Source organism: Ictalurus furcatus, chromosome 5 (genome assembly GCF_023375685.1).
Source record: "Ictalurus furcatus strain D&B chromosome 5, Billie_1.0, whole genome shotgun sequence".
In the NCBI taxonomy this organism is placed as follows: domain Eukaryota; kingdom Metazoa; phylum Chordata; class Actinopteri; order Siluriformes; family Ictaluridae; genus Ictalurus; species Ictalurus furcatus.
In genome coordinates, this window is record NC_071259.1 from 11424225 (window position 1) to 11437978 (window position 13754).

The following is a 13754-nucleotide window of genomic DNA, read 5'->3' on the forward strand; positions in this document are numbered from 1 at the left end:
GTTTCATACAAATTTTTCTGTTTCACATTAACTTTCTCCTTGGCACCGCTGTTGGGTGTAAAAAATAAAATAAAATAAAAAAAGAGTAATCTACAGGTTTAGGAAATCAATATCATGGGAGCCTGGGACAAGATTAGTGTCTATTGGTTTTTTGCCTGGTGGAAAAGTAGGTTCAGTAAACTGCTGATTCAGTGATCACCAAGGTTGTTGTTGTTTTTTTTTTTTTAAGTCATCTTGCCCAGCACCATGAGAAAGGAAAAAAAAAAATCTGTCTTTCATTTACTTCTAGGACTAGGACTACTCCTGTGCTTTGGATGGTTGTCTTGCTGCATAATTCAGTTGCGCTTGAGCTTCAACTTACAGACTAAAGACATTTACCTTTATGATTTTCTGGTAGAGAGCAGAATTCATGTTTCCATCAATTATTGCAAGTTGCCCAGGCCCTGAAGCAGTAAAGCTGCTGATGTTCTTTTTTTGGAATTCTGTGTTTATGCCAGATGTAACGGGACCCTTGTCTTCCAAATCATTCCACAGAACATTCTCCCAAAAGGTTTGAGGAACATCAAGGTGTGTTTTGGCAAAATTCAGACAACCCTTAATGTTCTTCTGGGTTAGCAGTGATTTTCACCTCATCTCTATTCCATGGATGCCATTTTTGCCCAGTGTCTTTCTGATAGAGGAGTCATGAACAGTGACCTTTATTGATCCAAGAGAGGCCTGTAGGTCCTTTGATGTTATCCTTGGCTCTTTTGTGACTTGCTGGATGAGTAATTACTGTGCTCTTGGAGGAATTTCGGAAGGTCAGCCACTTCTGGGAAGGTTTACTACTGTGCTGAGTTTTTCCATTTCGAGATAACGGCTCTCACTGTGGTCCTTCGGAGACTCAGAGACTTTGAAATAGCTTTGTAACCATTTCCAGACTGAGGTACTTCAATCACCTTCTTCCTCATCATTTCTGGAATTTCCTTTACTTTTGGCATAGTGAGTTCTGGGTAAGACCTTTTAACTAGGGATGCACTGAATGTTCGGCAACCGAAATTATTCGGCCGAACACCGAAAATGCTTTTTTTGCTATTTTCGGCCGTATAATTTCGGTTGTGAAAATAAGTGAAAATTCCAAATAAATTTGACCGAACAGTGGCGTGTTTGATGACACGACCAAATAGCCTAGCAACCAGAGTGAGACGCGCGAATGTCACGACCTCGATGAGGGGGCTCGCGCATGCACGAGCTCCGTGCTCTTCGGATGTTTACTTTTTTGTTTCTGTTCCGGAGTATTCTGTCACGTTGCGAGATATAAGGGAGTAGAGTACGGAAGCAGGTAAAGACGTATTTATTTAACGGCAGGCAGACAAATTCAAATCATAATCCAAAAAACGAAGTCAAGACAGGCAAAGGTTTGGGGCGAGCGGCAAACAGGCATAAACGGAGCAAAGCAGGAATCAAAGTCGCGGTCACAGAAAACAGGATCACAACACAAAACAAGAAACATAAACTAGTACTATGAACTGGGAGCGGAAAAACCAGCGGGGACTAAATGAACTAATCTATAGTTTAAACTAACTAAATCTATCAAGGAACATAACATTAACAACGTATCTAACTCTACTATATCTACTATAATACTCTGCGAGGTGTACAGGGACGCGAGCGGTATATATCCCCAATATAATCAGCCGTATAGAACCGAATAGAACCATTTTTTGCACTCTTGTCAATGCACTTTTTAATGCACATTTTTGTTATAGGCCACAGAGTGTTACATTCTTTCAGCAGTCAATTATAGGCCTAACAAAGGCTATTCAATGGGGGCTCAAAGATGACCACATCAAAATATTTTTATTTTACTCATTTATTTATTTAAAGTTATATTGTGCCTTGTTGGTAGCCTATGCCTGCTGGAATGAAAAAAAAATGTTCAGTGTTAAATAAATATTTTGAAATTGTAGTTTTTGTAATTGATTTTTTTCTTTGAAAAGCAAGACAAAATAGTAAAAAGCACATTTTGACTATTTAATTTATGCAATGGTGAAAAAAATGGCAAAATAAATGGCAAAAACTTAAAAAAAAAAAAAACCTGTTCGGTTTCGGCCAAGTTTTTCATTATATTCGGTTTCGGCCAATAATTTTCATTTCGGTGCATCTCTACTTTTAACCAACTTCATTCTGTTGAAAAAGTTCTATTTAAGTGTTGATTTGATTGAACAGGGCTGGCAGTATTCAGGCCTGGTTGCGTCTAGTCCAGCTGAACCCCATTATGAATGCAGTTTCATAGATTTGTAGAATTAGTAACTATGGGGACAAGTACATTTTCACACAGACTGGTATTGGATAACTTTTTTGCTTCAATAAAAAAAAAAAAACCTGTACTTTGTGTTTACTCAGGTTGCCTTTGTTTTATCTTAGATTTCATTTTAATTTCTGAAACAATTTAGTATGAAATATACACAAAACCAGAAGAAATACTTTTTCACAGCACTGTATGGTGTATGTTTAAATGCTTTTTGGTGGTGTGACACACCTAACATCAGATGATGCACTTCAACCCACAACAACAAATGAACTTTTCCATTCACTAATATGGGAATGGGTGGAGTTAAAATGTACTAAAGCCAGTCACTATAGGGCCTCAGAGACCTTTTGGCTTTACTTGTAAAACCCCTGTTAAAAAGTTCACCATATATTCAGTATAGCATTGCTTTATAGTGAATGTCAGCTATAATAGGTGCAATTCACCCTGGTGGAGGTGTGCTAATCAACCATGCAGAACCTGCCTGGGTCCCTAAGTGTTGTCTCTTGAGGCCAGGCATTCCAATTCAAAGTCCAATCTTTTGGAATAAACACATAGACTTACTGTCTCCTCTGGTGGCCACAAACATTAGGATACTAATGTTTTTGCTGTTGATTAACATCGGCTGTACCAGTGGTGAGCACTTTTCAGGGCAGTCCTAGGGTAAGTCCTGCTAGCAGGACAGTTGGCAGATTATCCAGGTGAGTAACTGTTGAACTGTATAACTGTAATTCTATGAACCCTGTATAACCACCATAAATAACTAGCATAATTGTCACATTATCATCCTTGGGCTTACTGAGCTAATTAATTAACAGTTCATTAGTAAGTTAAAATATACAGACTAGGTTTGAATACTGTACCTCCAGCAATGCATTTTGCATTCTCTTAACCAAAGGTGCCCAAACTTTTTCCTATGAAGGGCCAAAAATCAAACTTGATTGAGGGCCGTGGGCCGAAAGTTAACGTTGCATTATACCAAACTGTATTATATAAAAATTAAAGTTGCCATGGTTCTCCTCATTTATGATTTCATAATACTTACAAATAATTAAATAAATAGGAAACATTAGTCTGTAATCTGCTTAACTAAAGCAGTTTTATTTTCAGAGTTTATAGTTCAGTGAAACTTATAGTATAATGAAAACATAGAAACAATCCCATTTATAGTACAACATGTTCAATGCCTAATACAACTATTCAAGCTATAAGCAATACAGCCATATTCCTGCAATATCAGTGACCTCTAATGAGAGACATGAAGCTGGTCCTTATTTTTCAAAAGTTTGTTGAAATTGGGCTGCAGCTGACTTGCTGACAAGTCAGGATATTATGTAGGTGAGAGTCAGTTAGTTTGCTTCTCAATTTACACTTGTTCAAGTTCATCAGACTGAAAGTCTGCTCACAGAGGTAGGTACTGCCAAACAGAGACAGCATCACTTGTGCCTGTTTGCACATCTTTGGGTACCTGTTTGCTGGGACACATTTGTAGAAGGGAAGGGACCTGAACTTGTGTTTGAGTTCTGAATCACACTGAAGCTCAATTAGTTCCATCTGAAGATCAACACTGACTGTGTCCACACTGATGGTGAAGGGTTCAGCAAACAACTCAAAGTCATTAGCATTGTGTCTGAATTCCTCAAAGCGACTGTCAAACTCCTGGATAAGGTTGCTGAGAATAGCATCATACTCGGGTACCTTCTCTGTCATCATGCCTGCCTCTCTAAAACAGGGAAAATGGGCTAAATTTCCTGGATGTGGGGATGAGAGAGAGGAACAGTGTGAGACTGGGAGTGAAAGAAGAGAAAAGCAGGCATGTAAAAACAGAGGGAGGCAAATAGAATAAATAACTGACCAAACAAGGAAATTAATCCCTCATAATTTAAGAGAACTTTGACACAAATTTTACCAGCTTGATTAACAAAAAATACCAAAGCTGACACCACTGGATATAAATGCAAACTAAATATAAGTATTAAGAATAATAATAACTGCACATAAAACTATTGTGAATATTATAATTGTGAATGTTACCTGCTGAGAGATGTCTTCTGAGCAGCAGTAGTTTTTGTTCGAAGGCTCCGACATGATCAAAAAGCTGGGTGATAATCTGGTCTTTTCCCTGGAGCTGAACATTTAAAACACTGAGCAGCTCTGTGACGTCCACCAGGAAAGCCAGGTCAGAAAGCGATTTCTTATCCATGGGCACTTGAATACTACCAATCTTGTTTTCCTGAAAAGCTCTGAAATCATCACGCAGATCAAAAAATCTCCTGAGAATTTTTCCTCAGCTCTGCCATCTAACCTCCTGGTGGTACATCACATCACCATATTGCGCATCCATCTCATCCAACAGTACCTTGAACTGCCGGTGAGAGAGCGCCTTGGAGCCTATATTATTCACAATTTTGACGACGTCACGCATCACATCCACAAGCCCGATGGATCTGGCACATAGCTGTTCTTGATGTAAAATACAGTGGTACTTTACTAATTTCCCCCCACATTCACTGACTTTCTGAGACACCAACGTAGTAAGGCCAGATTTCCTCCCTACCATCGCAGGGGCTCCATCAGTTGTAATGCCAGCCATATTCTCCCACTTTAATTCATTCTTTTTTAACACTCTCTCAACAGCAAAAAAAAAAAAAAAAATCCTCTCCTTTAGTAGTACCAGAAGGAGTCTCAATGCCAGCCAGCTCTTGTGTCACTTCAAAATTTTCATTTACTCCACGCAGAAATACCAACAGCTGTGCGGAATCAGATATATCAGTGCTCTCGTCGCAAGCTATTGAAAAGGCAGTTGCTTTTACCTTGATTTGCTCGCCGATGTCTTGGGCTATGTCCTCTATGCGTCGGGTAACAGTATTCCTTGACAAGCTGATTTGCGAGAACATACGTATCTGAGAAGGGCACACTGCTTCTGCAGCCACTGCAAGGTACTCTTTGATGAACTCTCCAGTAGCGAAGGCTCTTCCACTTTTAGCGTTTAGTTCGGAAATCTGATAGCTGGCCCGTGTGGCACTTTCTTGAGCTGATGAAAGACGTAGTAGCGTGCTCTGCTCAGATCGAAGTTTAGCAAGCAGCTCGTTAGCCTTCTGTTTTCGCGCCTCGCCGCTGTACTTTGAGAAAGCTGAAGAATGTTTTGTTTCATAATGACAACGGATACTGTACTCTTTCAAAACATCAACTGACTGCTTGCAAACTAGACACGCTGCCTTTGAATAGATTTCAGTAAATAAAAAATCATCTTGCCAAACATTTTTTAAAATTTCCTCTTGTCTGTGTGCCACTGCCTGGATCTCTCCATTATCACCTGTTTGCTGACTGTCGCAAAGCACGCAGGCCTTGAAGTACGCATGTACATGAAATAAAAGTCAAATTCACTTATATTCTCTACATTTAATTTCAGTTTACATTTTTTGTAGCTCAAAATAAATAAATAAAAAAATGTTATGTTAAATTAGAAATGAAAATCAGCGTCAATGACATTTCCCCCCTACCCCCTTCTCACATATGGCATGGCGGGCCAACTTTGGCCCGTGGGCCCTAGTTTGGGCATCTCTGCTCTTAACCCTCCTCAACATGTAAACACTCAGCGGTATAACTGGTCACAGCATATAGGCTAATAAAAATGCATCATTTTTTTTCCTAATTAAAATGAATTTTTTAAAAATAAAAAGAACAATAAAAGGATAATATTATTCAGCAGTAAAGGTGAAATATGTCTGGTTATCAATATATCATTGAGCTGTTAATGGATAGAATACATATGCTATAATACGCACAATTGTCAAAGGAAAATGATAAACAACGCAAAAAATAAACCCCAATAAAAGTTTCGTTGTATCATTAATGGTTTGAGTTTTCTGAAGGTGTGCTACTTTTCTCTGAAAAGAAAACTTTGTTGTCATGTTTCAGAAAGAATCTTTCAGGGACAAACTGAAGAACCCTTCATGGGGTTAGATTTCCATCTTTCTTTAGAGTTTTAAGATGTAAAATGGGACAATTAAAAATGAATAATATAAGTCGCTCTTAAAACAGTAGTTTAGTAAAGTTCAAAAACCTCAAAACATGCTAAGTACTAAGTAATCTAATAGCTTGCCAGCTGTGTCTACTATTCTATTCTTTTTGTTGTAACCCTAATTTTAACCCTAACCTTCTTTCCACTTATTGAATTTTAACCTGAATCATGCTGTCCCAAATTTGCAAACTGTTTTATGCTTAACATACTCCATACTATAATGTTACATTAATTAAGTCATGTTATTTCTATCAAGCAGTTTCACTGCATGGGTTTAGTAACATACGTTTTTACTTTCACTATCAGGCCAGAAAATAAATGCTGCTAAGTTAAACTGAATTCACCTCATATGGCTCCTGTGGGACATGTCGGTTTGATCGTGCTTGTTGATTTGCTCAGTGAGATTATACATACAAGTTTCTTGTACACAGACAACATTATGTGTTGTTATGTGTTATCTCTTGTTTCTTTTCTGATTCCATAACTACAAAGTATCTTAATGTCACTACTTCACTACAAACAGTTCTTCCTCCAAACATGTGCTGTGGTTTGTGTTTCCTCTGAATTAGTTTCCAAAGCATTCGCATGGTTGTTTGCGGAAATGAAGCTTCAGAAGTTATTGGTCATGGGTTTATGGCAGAATTAATCAAGCAACAACACAGTGTTTCAGTGTTAAAGTGTTGTTTTTTTACATGCACCTCTGAGTTTGGTATCAAGGGCAACATTATTCTACATTATCATGTTGCATAATAATATATATTTATGTAGAGTAGCAAAGAGCAGCATGTTTAAAAAATGAAGATCAGTATAATAGGATCCCATTCATGGCCATTAACATTTCTTGGAAATAGAAAAATTTTTGTTGCATAAGATTTTCTACACAAGTCATTTTTATCACTAATATTGTATTGCAGGGATGCTCTGTGGCCAGCAGATGGTGACTCAGTCCAGCCTTCTAATCAGCTCTGCATTCAAGTGCTGTTTTAACACATGCAGGGGTGTATGTCAATAGGCACTCAAGTCACACACCAGATATGAAAAGATGGAAATTCTGGAAGGTATCAATTCACATCATCAATACAACCCCTTCTCCACTGAATTGCATTAATTCATGACAAAAACACTATAAAACAATAAATCTAAATAAGCTATCACAGTGCCTGTGAACACGTTAGTAAAATGTGAATGACAACTTAATTCTACCAAAATGGTGGAACGATCCCATGTGATGTTGATTCCTAAACTTTGTTGGTGTCCCATATTTCTTTGGTGGTGGCTTCTGAATGATTGTTAGTTGTTTTGCTAGCTTTCTGAAATAGAAGCACCAGTGCTACTTAATAAAATTTAATTTTGATCCCTGCAAAATTAATTAAGCATTGCTTAAGTAGAAGTACACAAAATAGATAGATAAGTGGTTCACCTTTACTGTGTGTGATTCGAAGAAGACTTTATTTATCATATATACATTACAGTGAAAATCCTTTTTCACATATCCCAGCTGGTGCCCCTGGAGCAGAGAGGGTTAAGGGCCTTGCTTAAGTGGCAGCGCTGAGGCTTGAACCCCTGACCTTCTCATCAATAAGCCAGAGCCTTAACCACTGAGCCACCACTGTTGCTCATTACTGTAGGTTATGTGAAAGCAGGTGATTTCATAGAACCAAGCTCTGACAAATGAGGAACTATGCAGTAACTTTGGATTATAGAATTTTTTAAAAAGTGAATTAGGGCATAATTTGCTAAATTGCCAATGCAAATTCAGGTTGGACTATTAATGAATTCTTGAATATTGAAGTATTGAAATATTTGTAGCAGTATCTTTCCCAGTGACCGGTATGGAAACAGCTATGTGTGATAGCCAGCCAATGTTTAAAATGATTTGTCACATCCATCAGGGACATGTCTCCACCACACCACCAGAGGGCCTCCTCCACTAAATTCCTTTTTCCTTGGTTATCACACACTTCCTGTTTACTAAGGTTCAGTTCAAATTATGACAATGGTGACATTGCCATCTGCAAATAACAGAGATGTTACTGCTAGCCCCCTATACTAAAACATTTTAGTATAATTGATACTAGATATTAGTGACCCAATTACCCTCATACTGTAGTACCTTCCTACCTGCAGTACCTCACACAACAAATGTTGAGGCACCCAATCATAGACCAATCATAGAACTACATCCTTACCACTCTGAAGATTTTTAACTACCATAGTAACTTCAGCCACAGAGAGGGACTACAAAACACCAGACATTTCTGGCACGACCTACTGAAGGCAGGACATGTATACTGGGTTATGTAGTTCCTCTAACTGCTCCTTACATCACTCAACAGTATCCCCAGTAGAGGTCAATAATACCCTGCACTTGCTTAGTAGAGCATGTGCATAGTCTCATCTCCCCCTCTTAAGCCATCAAACAGTTTGCCAGAACAACAAAAGTTATTTTCCATGGCCTCTCCAAACTCATTCCATGCCTGAGCTTTCGTTTCTGAAACTGTTTTTGGTGTACCCCTTCTGCCTCTCCTATATCTCTCAGTTGTATCAGGAGAGCCATGACAACCATGACAGGCACCATCAATAGTCTTGAATATTGTCTGTTCATACTCAGTGTCCCTGACCTCATTCAGTAAATGTCAGTGCCATCATTCCCAATATGATCATTGAAGTCTCCCAGGAGCGATATGGAAGAGTAACAAATATTCTCTTAAACACCTACTTCATCTACTCCATCTTATGCAAAAAGGGTAAATACTTTGATCTGTTATTTGGTATAGACACACATACAGTAGTCAGAGTTCTCCTTCTTGAGACTCAAGCTCTCCTGGAGGCAACCCTCTTGTCCACTGGGAAAAACTCCAACTGCTAGGCCTTCTGCCTGGGACTGTATCCCCATATCCTCCTGAGGCACCTCTCCTGTGGAATCTCCAATCTGGGAAAGAGACCTCCACAGATCAAACATTTTAGTACCAGAGCCCTTACTGTCTGTTTATGTAAGTTCAACTATATCTAGTCCATATATTTCCATCTTGCATACTGACAGGCTCTTTCTCTGCCAGTGAAATAGCCCTCTACATTCCCAAAGCCATTTTCTTTTCCAAGGGGTGGGTCCCTAGTAACCTTAATCTGGGGAGGCACTTAGAATTTTTTGTACTTTTAATAGGGATTATTACAATTGCTCTTTATCTGACATCTCCATTTGACAAAATGACACCATGCCCCTCACCACAACAAAGTCTTGATTTATTTGATATTGATCACTCCAAATTGGGCTTACATACAGTGAATATAAAAAAGTGGACACAATCCTTTTAAAATTGTGGCTTGCATGTCAGGTCAGGGAAAAAAAGAAAAAGAAAAATCTTACAATAACCGGGTTGCCCAAGTGCGCACACCCTTTGGTAATAATGCGTGCGACTGCTCAGAATTAAACAAACACATTCTCATGTTCAAAAGTAATTATCATACACCTGTCATCAGTGTAGTCATTTTGATTAACCCCAAATATATCAGCTGTTTCTGTAGGTGTTTCTTGACATCTTTTTGGCTTCATCCACCTGCTAAAGCCATGGTCTGCAAAGAGCTTACAAAGCATGTACAGGATATCATTGTTGAAAGTTATCAATCAGGAGAGAGGTACAAATGAATTTTCAAAGCATTAGCTGTAGCATGGAACCACAGTGACATTACCAAGAATAAGATGTCCATTCCAAAATTCACAAAAGGACAGGAATAAAATTTATCAGGGAGGCTGCCAAGAGACCTACAGTATAGCAACATTAAAGGAGTTGCAGGAATATCTGGCAAGTACTGGTCACCCCCTGCATGTGACAACAATCTCTCATATTCTTCACGTGTCTGGGCTGTGGGGTAGGGTGGCTAGATGGAAACCTATTCTCATGAAAAACAAAAACAAATAAAAAAAACATCCAAGCGTGGCCAAATCACCCCAAACAGTGTGGGAAAATGTGTTACGGTGTGATAAGACCAAAGTAGAACATTTTGGGCATAATTCTAAAAGATATGTTTGGCGCAAAAACAACACAGTTTATCACCCAAATAAAACCATACCCATGGTGAAGCATGGTGGTGGCAGCTTAATGCTTCTCTTCAACTGGGACTGAAGATTTGATGGATCTGGAGCATTTTTGCAAGGAAGAGGAATAAAACTGCCAAATCAAGATGTGCTAAGATGGTAGAGTCTTACCCAAAAAGTCTGAGCGCTGTATTACAAGCCAAAAGTGCTTGAACAAAGGATTAGTTAAGAGGTATGCAGACTTGTTCAACCAGATTATTAACCCTAAAACCTTTTTTCCCCACTTGAATTTTGTTTGTTGCTATCACATTAAAGTAAAAAAAGATGTGACATGATTTATCTTGGTAGACTTTTTATATCCACTGTACATATAGTCAGTGCCTTGGGCAGTTTGTTCACTCCGAGTTACTCAGCTGGGATAAAAGAGCCATTATTCTGGATGATAAAAATTAGTGTGATTAATTTCAGTCCCTTGTCTATGATATTTATTGTTGTACAAATTTAAACAGAATGGAATTGTGCACAATTTACAGTGCAGATCACTGTGCAGACAATACAATGCACTTTACCAAGTTCTTATTTTTGATTGAATAACTTAAAACCATGTAAAAACCATGGTTTGGCTTTATGATAAAGTTAATTTTTTATACATTAGAGAACTACTTCATTCCCTAAAGAAGTAGGGTCTTAATAATTTTAGTCTTGCTGGGTAGTTTAGTGCTTGACTACATACACAATCTCTATGTATTGATTACTGAGGTGAGACACACTCTATTATCCTCAGTGTGTTATATTTTCACTAGAGCACTCAGCTGCACTATTACAGCTCTAGACGTCAGTAGATAATGGTCAAGCCTCCATGAATATTAGATACGCTTCCTCCTATAAAAATTGATAGCATGATGGAAAACCTTACAAATAGTTTCTGAATCGTAACTACAGCACAAGCTTTCCAAAAAAATAAATAAATTAAAAAAATAAAAATTATATATATATATATATATATATATATATATATATATATATAGCTACAAATACATGCTTTGTATTTGTTGTTCTGCAAAGGATAATGCTTTTGTAGGGATTTGCTGTACCAGCTGGAGGTTCTTTACAACGGTCCGCTTTAGAAATCAGTGAATGTGGACTCCTCAGCATAAACATGGCAGGGGACATTGTAGTCGGGATGATCTATAACATTGCATTACCACTAGTTTTACTAACAGGTAAGTGAAATTCAACTTTGTAATTTAATTTTTCTAAGATGTAAATTACAAAAGGAATTCATGTCAGCAGCCATTATAGAGTCTATAAGAAATGTAAGTATATTTAATGAATTTTAAAAAATGTGTTTGTGTGTGTAACATGTGTCTTCTGAGGTGCTTTATATGAATATTTACATAATAAAAGATCTTTTAGGCAATGTGCACTTAAATATTCTCTTTTAACCTGGAAAGACCTTTGTTAAAAGTGCCGTGATATAGGCAATATTTTATGTTCTTTTCTTTTAAATTAAATGAAGTCATTTAACAATTATACTGTCATATTAATACCTGACAGATTTAGACAATATAATTTAAAGGTTGTGCCCCAAAATAAACTTTAGTGGGTGGGGGAATGATTTCCAAATTAAATAGCTATATTAAATCATTTGTTTTAAATATAGTCTTTTTTGTCATTTATTTGTTAGTTAATTTATTTGTATTTATATGTATTTATACCCTTTTGATATTTTTTATAACTTGATAAGCTAATAATAAAAATATTCTCTAAAGTCCTCGGCATTTAATAATAACTTGGCCAAAAAAGTGGAAAGACTACATGTTTTTTCCTCACCATATTTTCATCCTTTTATAAATTTTTCAATTGAGGGCTTTAGGGAAATTGTTGAAAGACAAATATAAGATCAATACGCATGTGCCAGTTTTGTTATTAACACCAGTAAATGACAATACATTAATTGTACTTGATTGTGTATATATATATATATATATTCATCTGTATTGTGTATTTGCACAGCAATAGCTTTTCGATACAATGGGCTTTCCGTGGTGTATCTGCTGTTTCTGTTGTCTGTACCTCTCCTACCAAGCCCCTCTCTGTCCTCCATGAAGGGTGAGTAAGCAAGCATTCTTTGGTAAAATATGAAAAGAAGTATGAAGCATGACTCAGCTGACCACATACAAATAATTTGTTGCATCGAACAGATAGTTGTTTAGATAGAATTTGTACATTTGTAATGATGATTTACAGTATATGATGACTGCATAGGTGATATAAATTAAGCAGCCTTACCTTGAATTTCAGCAGAAAAAAATTATTTATACAATATATTTAGAATAAGCCAGTAAGAACTCTTGTCCATACTAAAATATCTGCTTTAACCACATCTGTTGTCTCTTACATTGGTTATCTATATGTTTTTAGACTAGGTGCTTTTTGTATTCTAAAAATCAACCTTGGGTATGTGTATATGTGTTGTATAATGGAACATGTATATTGTTTTTAAAAACATTACATTTAATGCATTTGTTATGTAGTACCTTTGGTATGTAGTGTGTGTGTGTGTGTCTGTGTGTGTGTCTGTGTGAGTGCTTTATGATTATTATAATTTAAGCTTTGGTCTATTGTCAAGTACTACATAACTAAATGCAGTGAATATAATGTATTTAATAATAATAATAATTAGAGACCATTTAGACCATTTAATAATTTAGAAACCATTAAAGGACAATAGCATACCTAATTATTAGAGATGCACTGATACAAAATTTTTCAGCTGATACCAATAACCGATTATTCATAGTGATATCGGCCGATACAGATACTGATAGTTCTGCCTTTTATGCATTCTTTTAAATTAATAATAATTAATTCCTCAATTCTGAAAGAAATGCAAATAAAAACTTTATTCTCTCCATTTGGGCAAATTGTTTCACAGTAACTGGTCTCATAAACAGATAACACATTACTCTAATTAACATGAACACATGAACTCAATTCTGAAGATTAAAGTAAGATTTCTTAACTTATTGAATATTATTAATTCATATTAACATTGACTGAATTATATATATATATATATATATATATATATATATATATATATATATATATATATATATATATATATATATATTGTCAACTCATCCTCATGTAAATCTTTTAACAGTGTATTGGCGCTTTAATTCAATGCAAGCAGCATAGCAAAAAAATTTGACGCTGAAACTCCCGCTTAACTGCTGCAGCATCCGGTGTAAAATTTTAGTGGTGCAGAGCTTACCAACTGCAGTTTTGTCATCATTCCACACAAGAGACATCATCTTTACACACACCACAAATTTCATGTGTTTTCCCGCCCTCTTTTGATTGACAGGATATAATCGGCCCTGATCGTTGGATGTCTT

At 36.7% G+C, this 13754-nt stretch overlaps 1 protein-coding gene across 1 annotated transcript in view; it reads left to right on the forward strand.

Annotated features, from left to right (window-relative positions):
* Positions 1–11509: 11509 nt before the first annotated feature.
* The window catches only part of si:dkey-11f4.7 (piezo-type mechanosensitive ion channel component 2), an 82095-nt gene continuing 79850 nt past the window's right edge, over positions 11510–13754 (forward strand). The window contains exons 1-2 of the mRNA XM_053624742.1: positions 11510–11573; positions 12367–12462. Of these exons, the coding sequence (XP_053480717.1) occupies positions 11510–11573; positions 12367–12462 (160 nt within the window). The remainder of the gene's footprint in view (positions 11574–12366; positions 12463–13754) is intronic.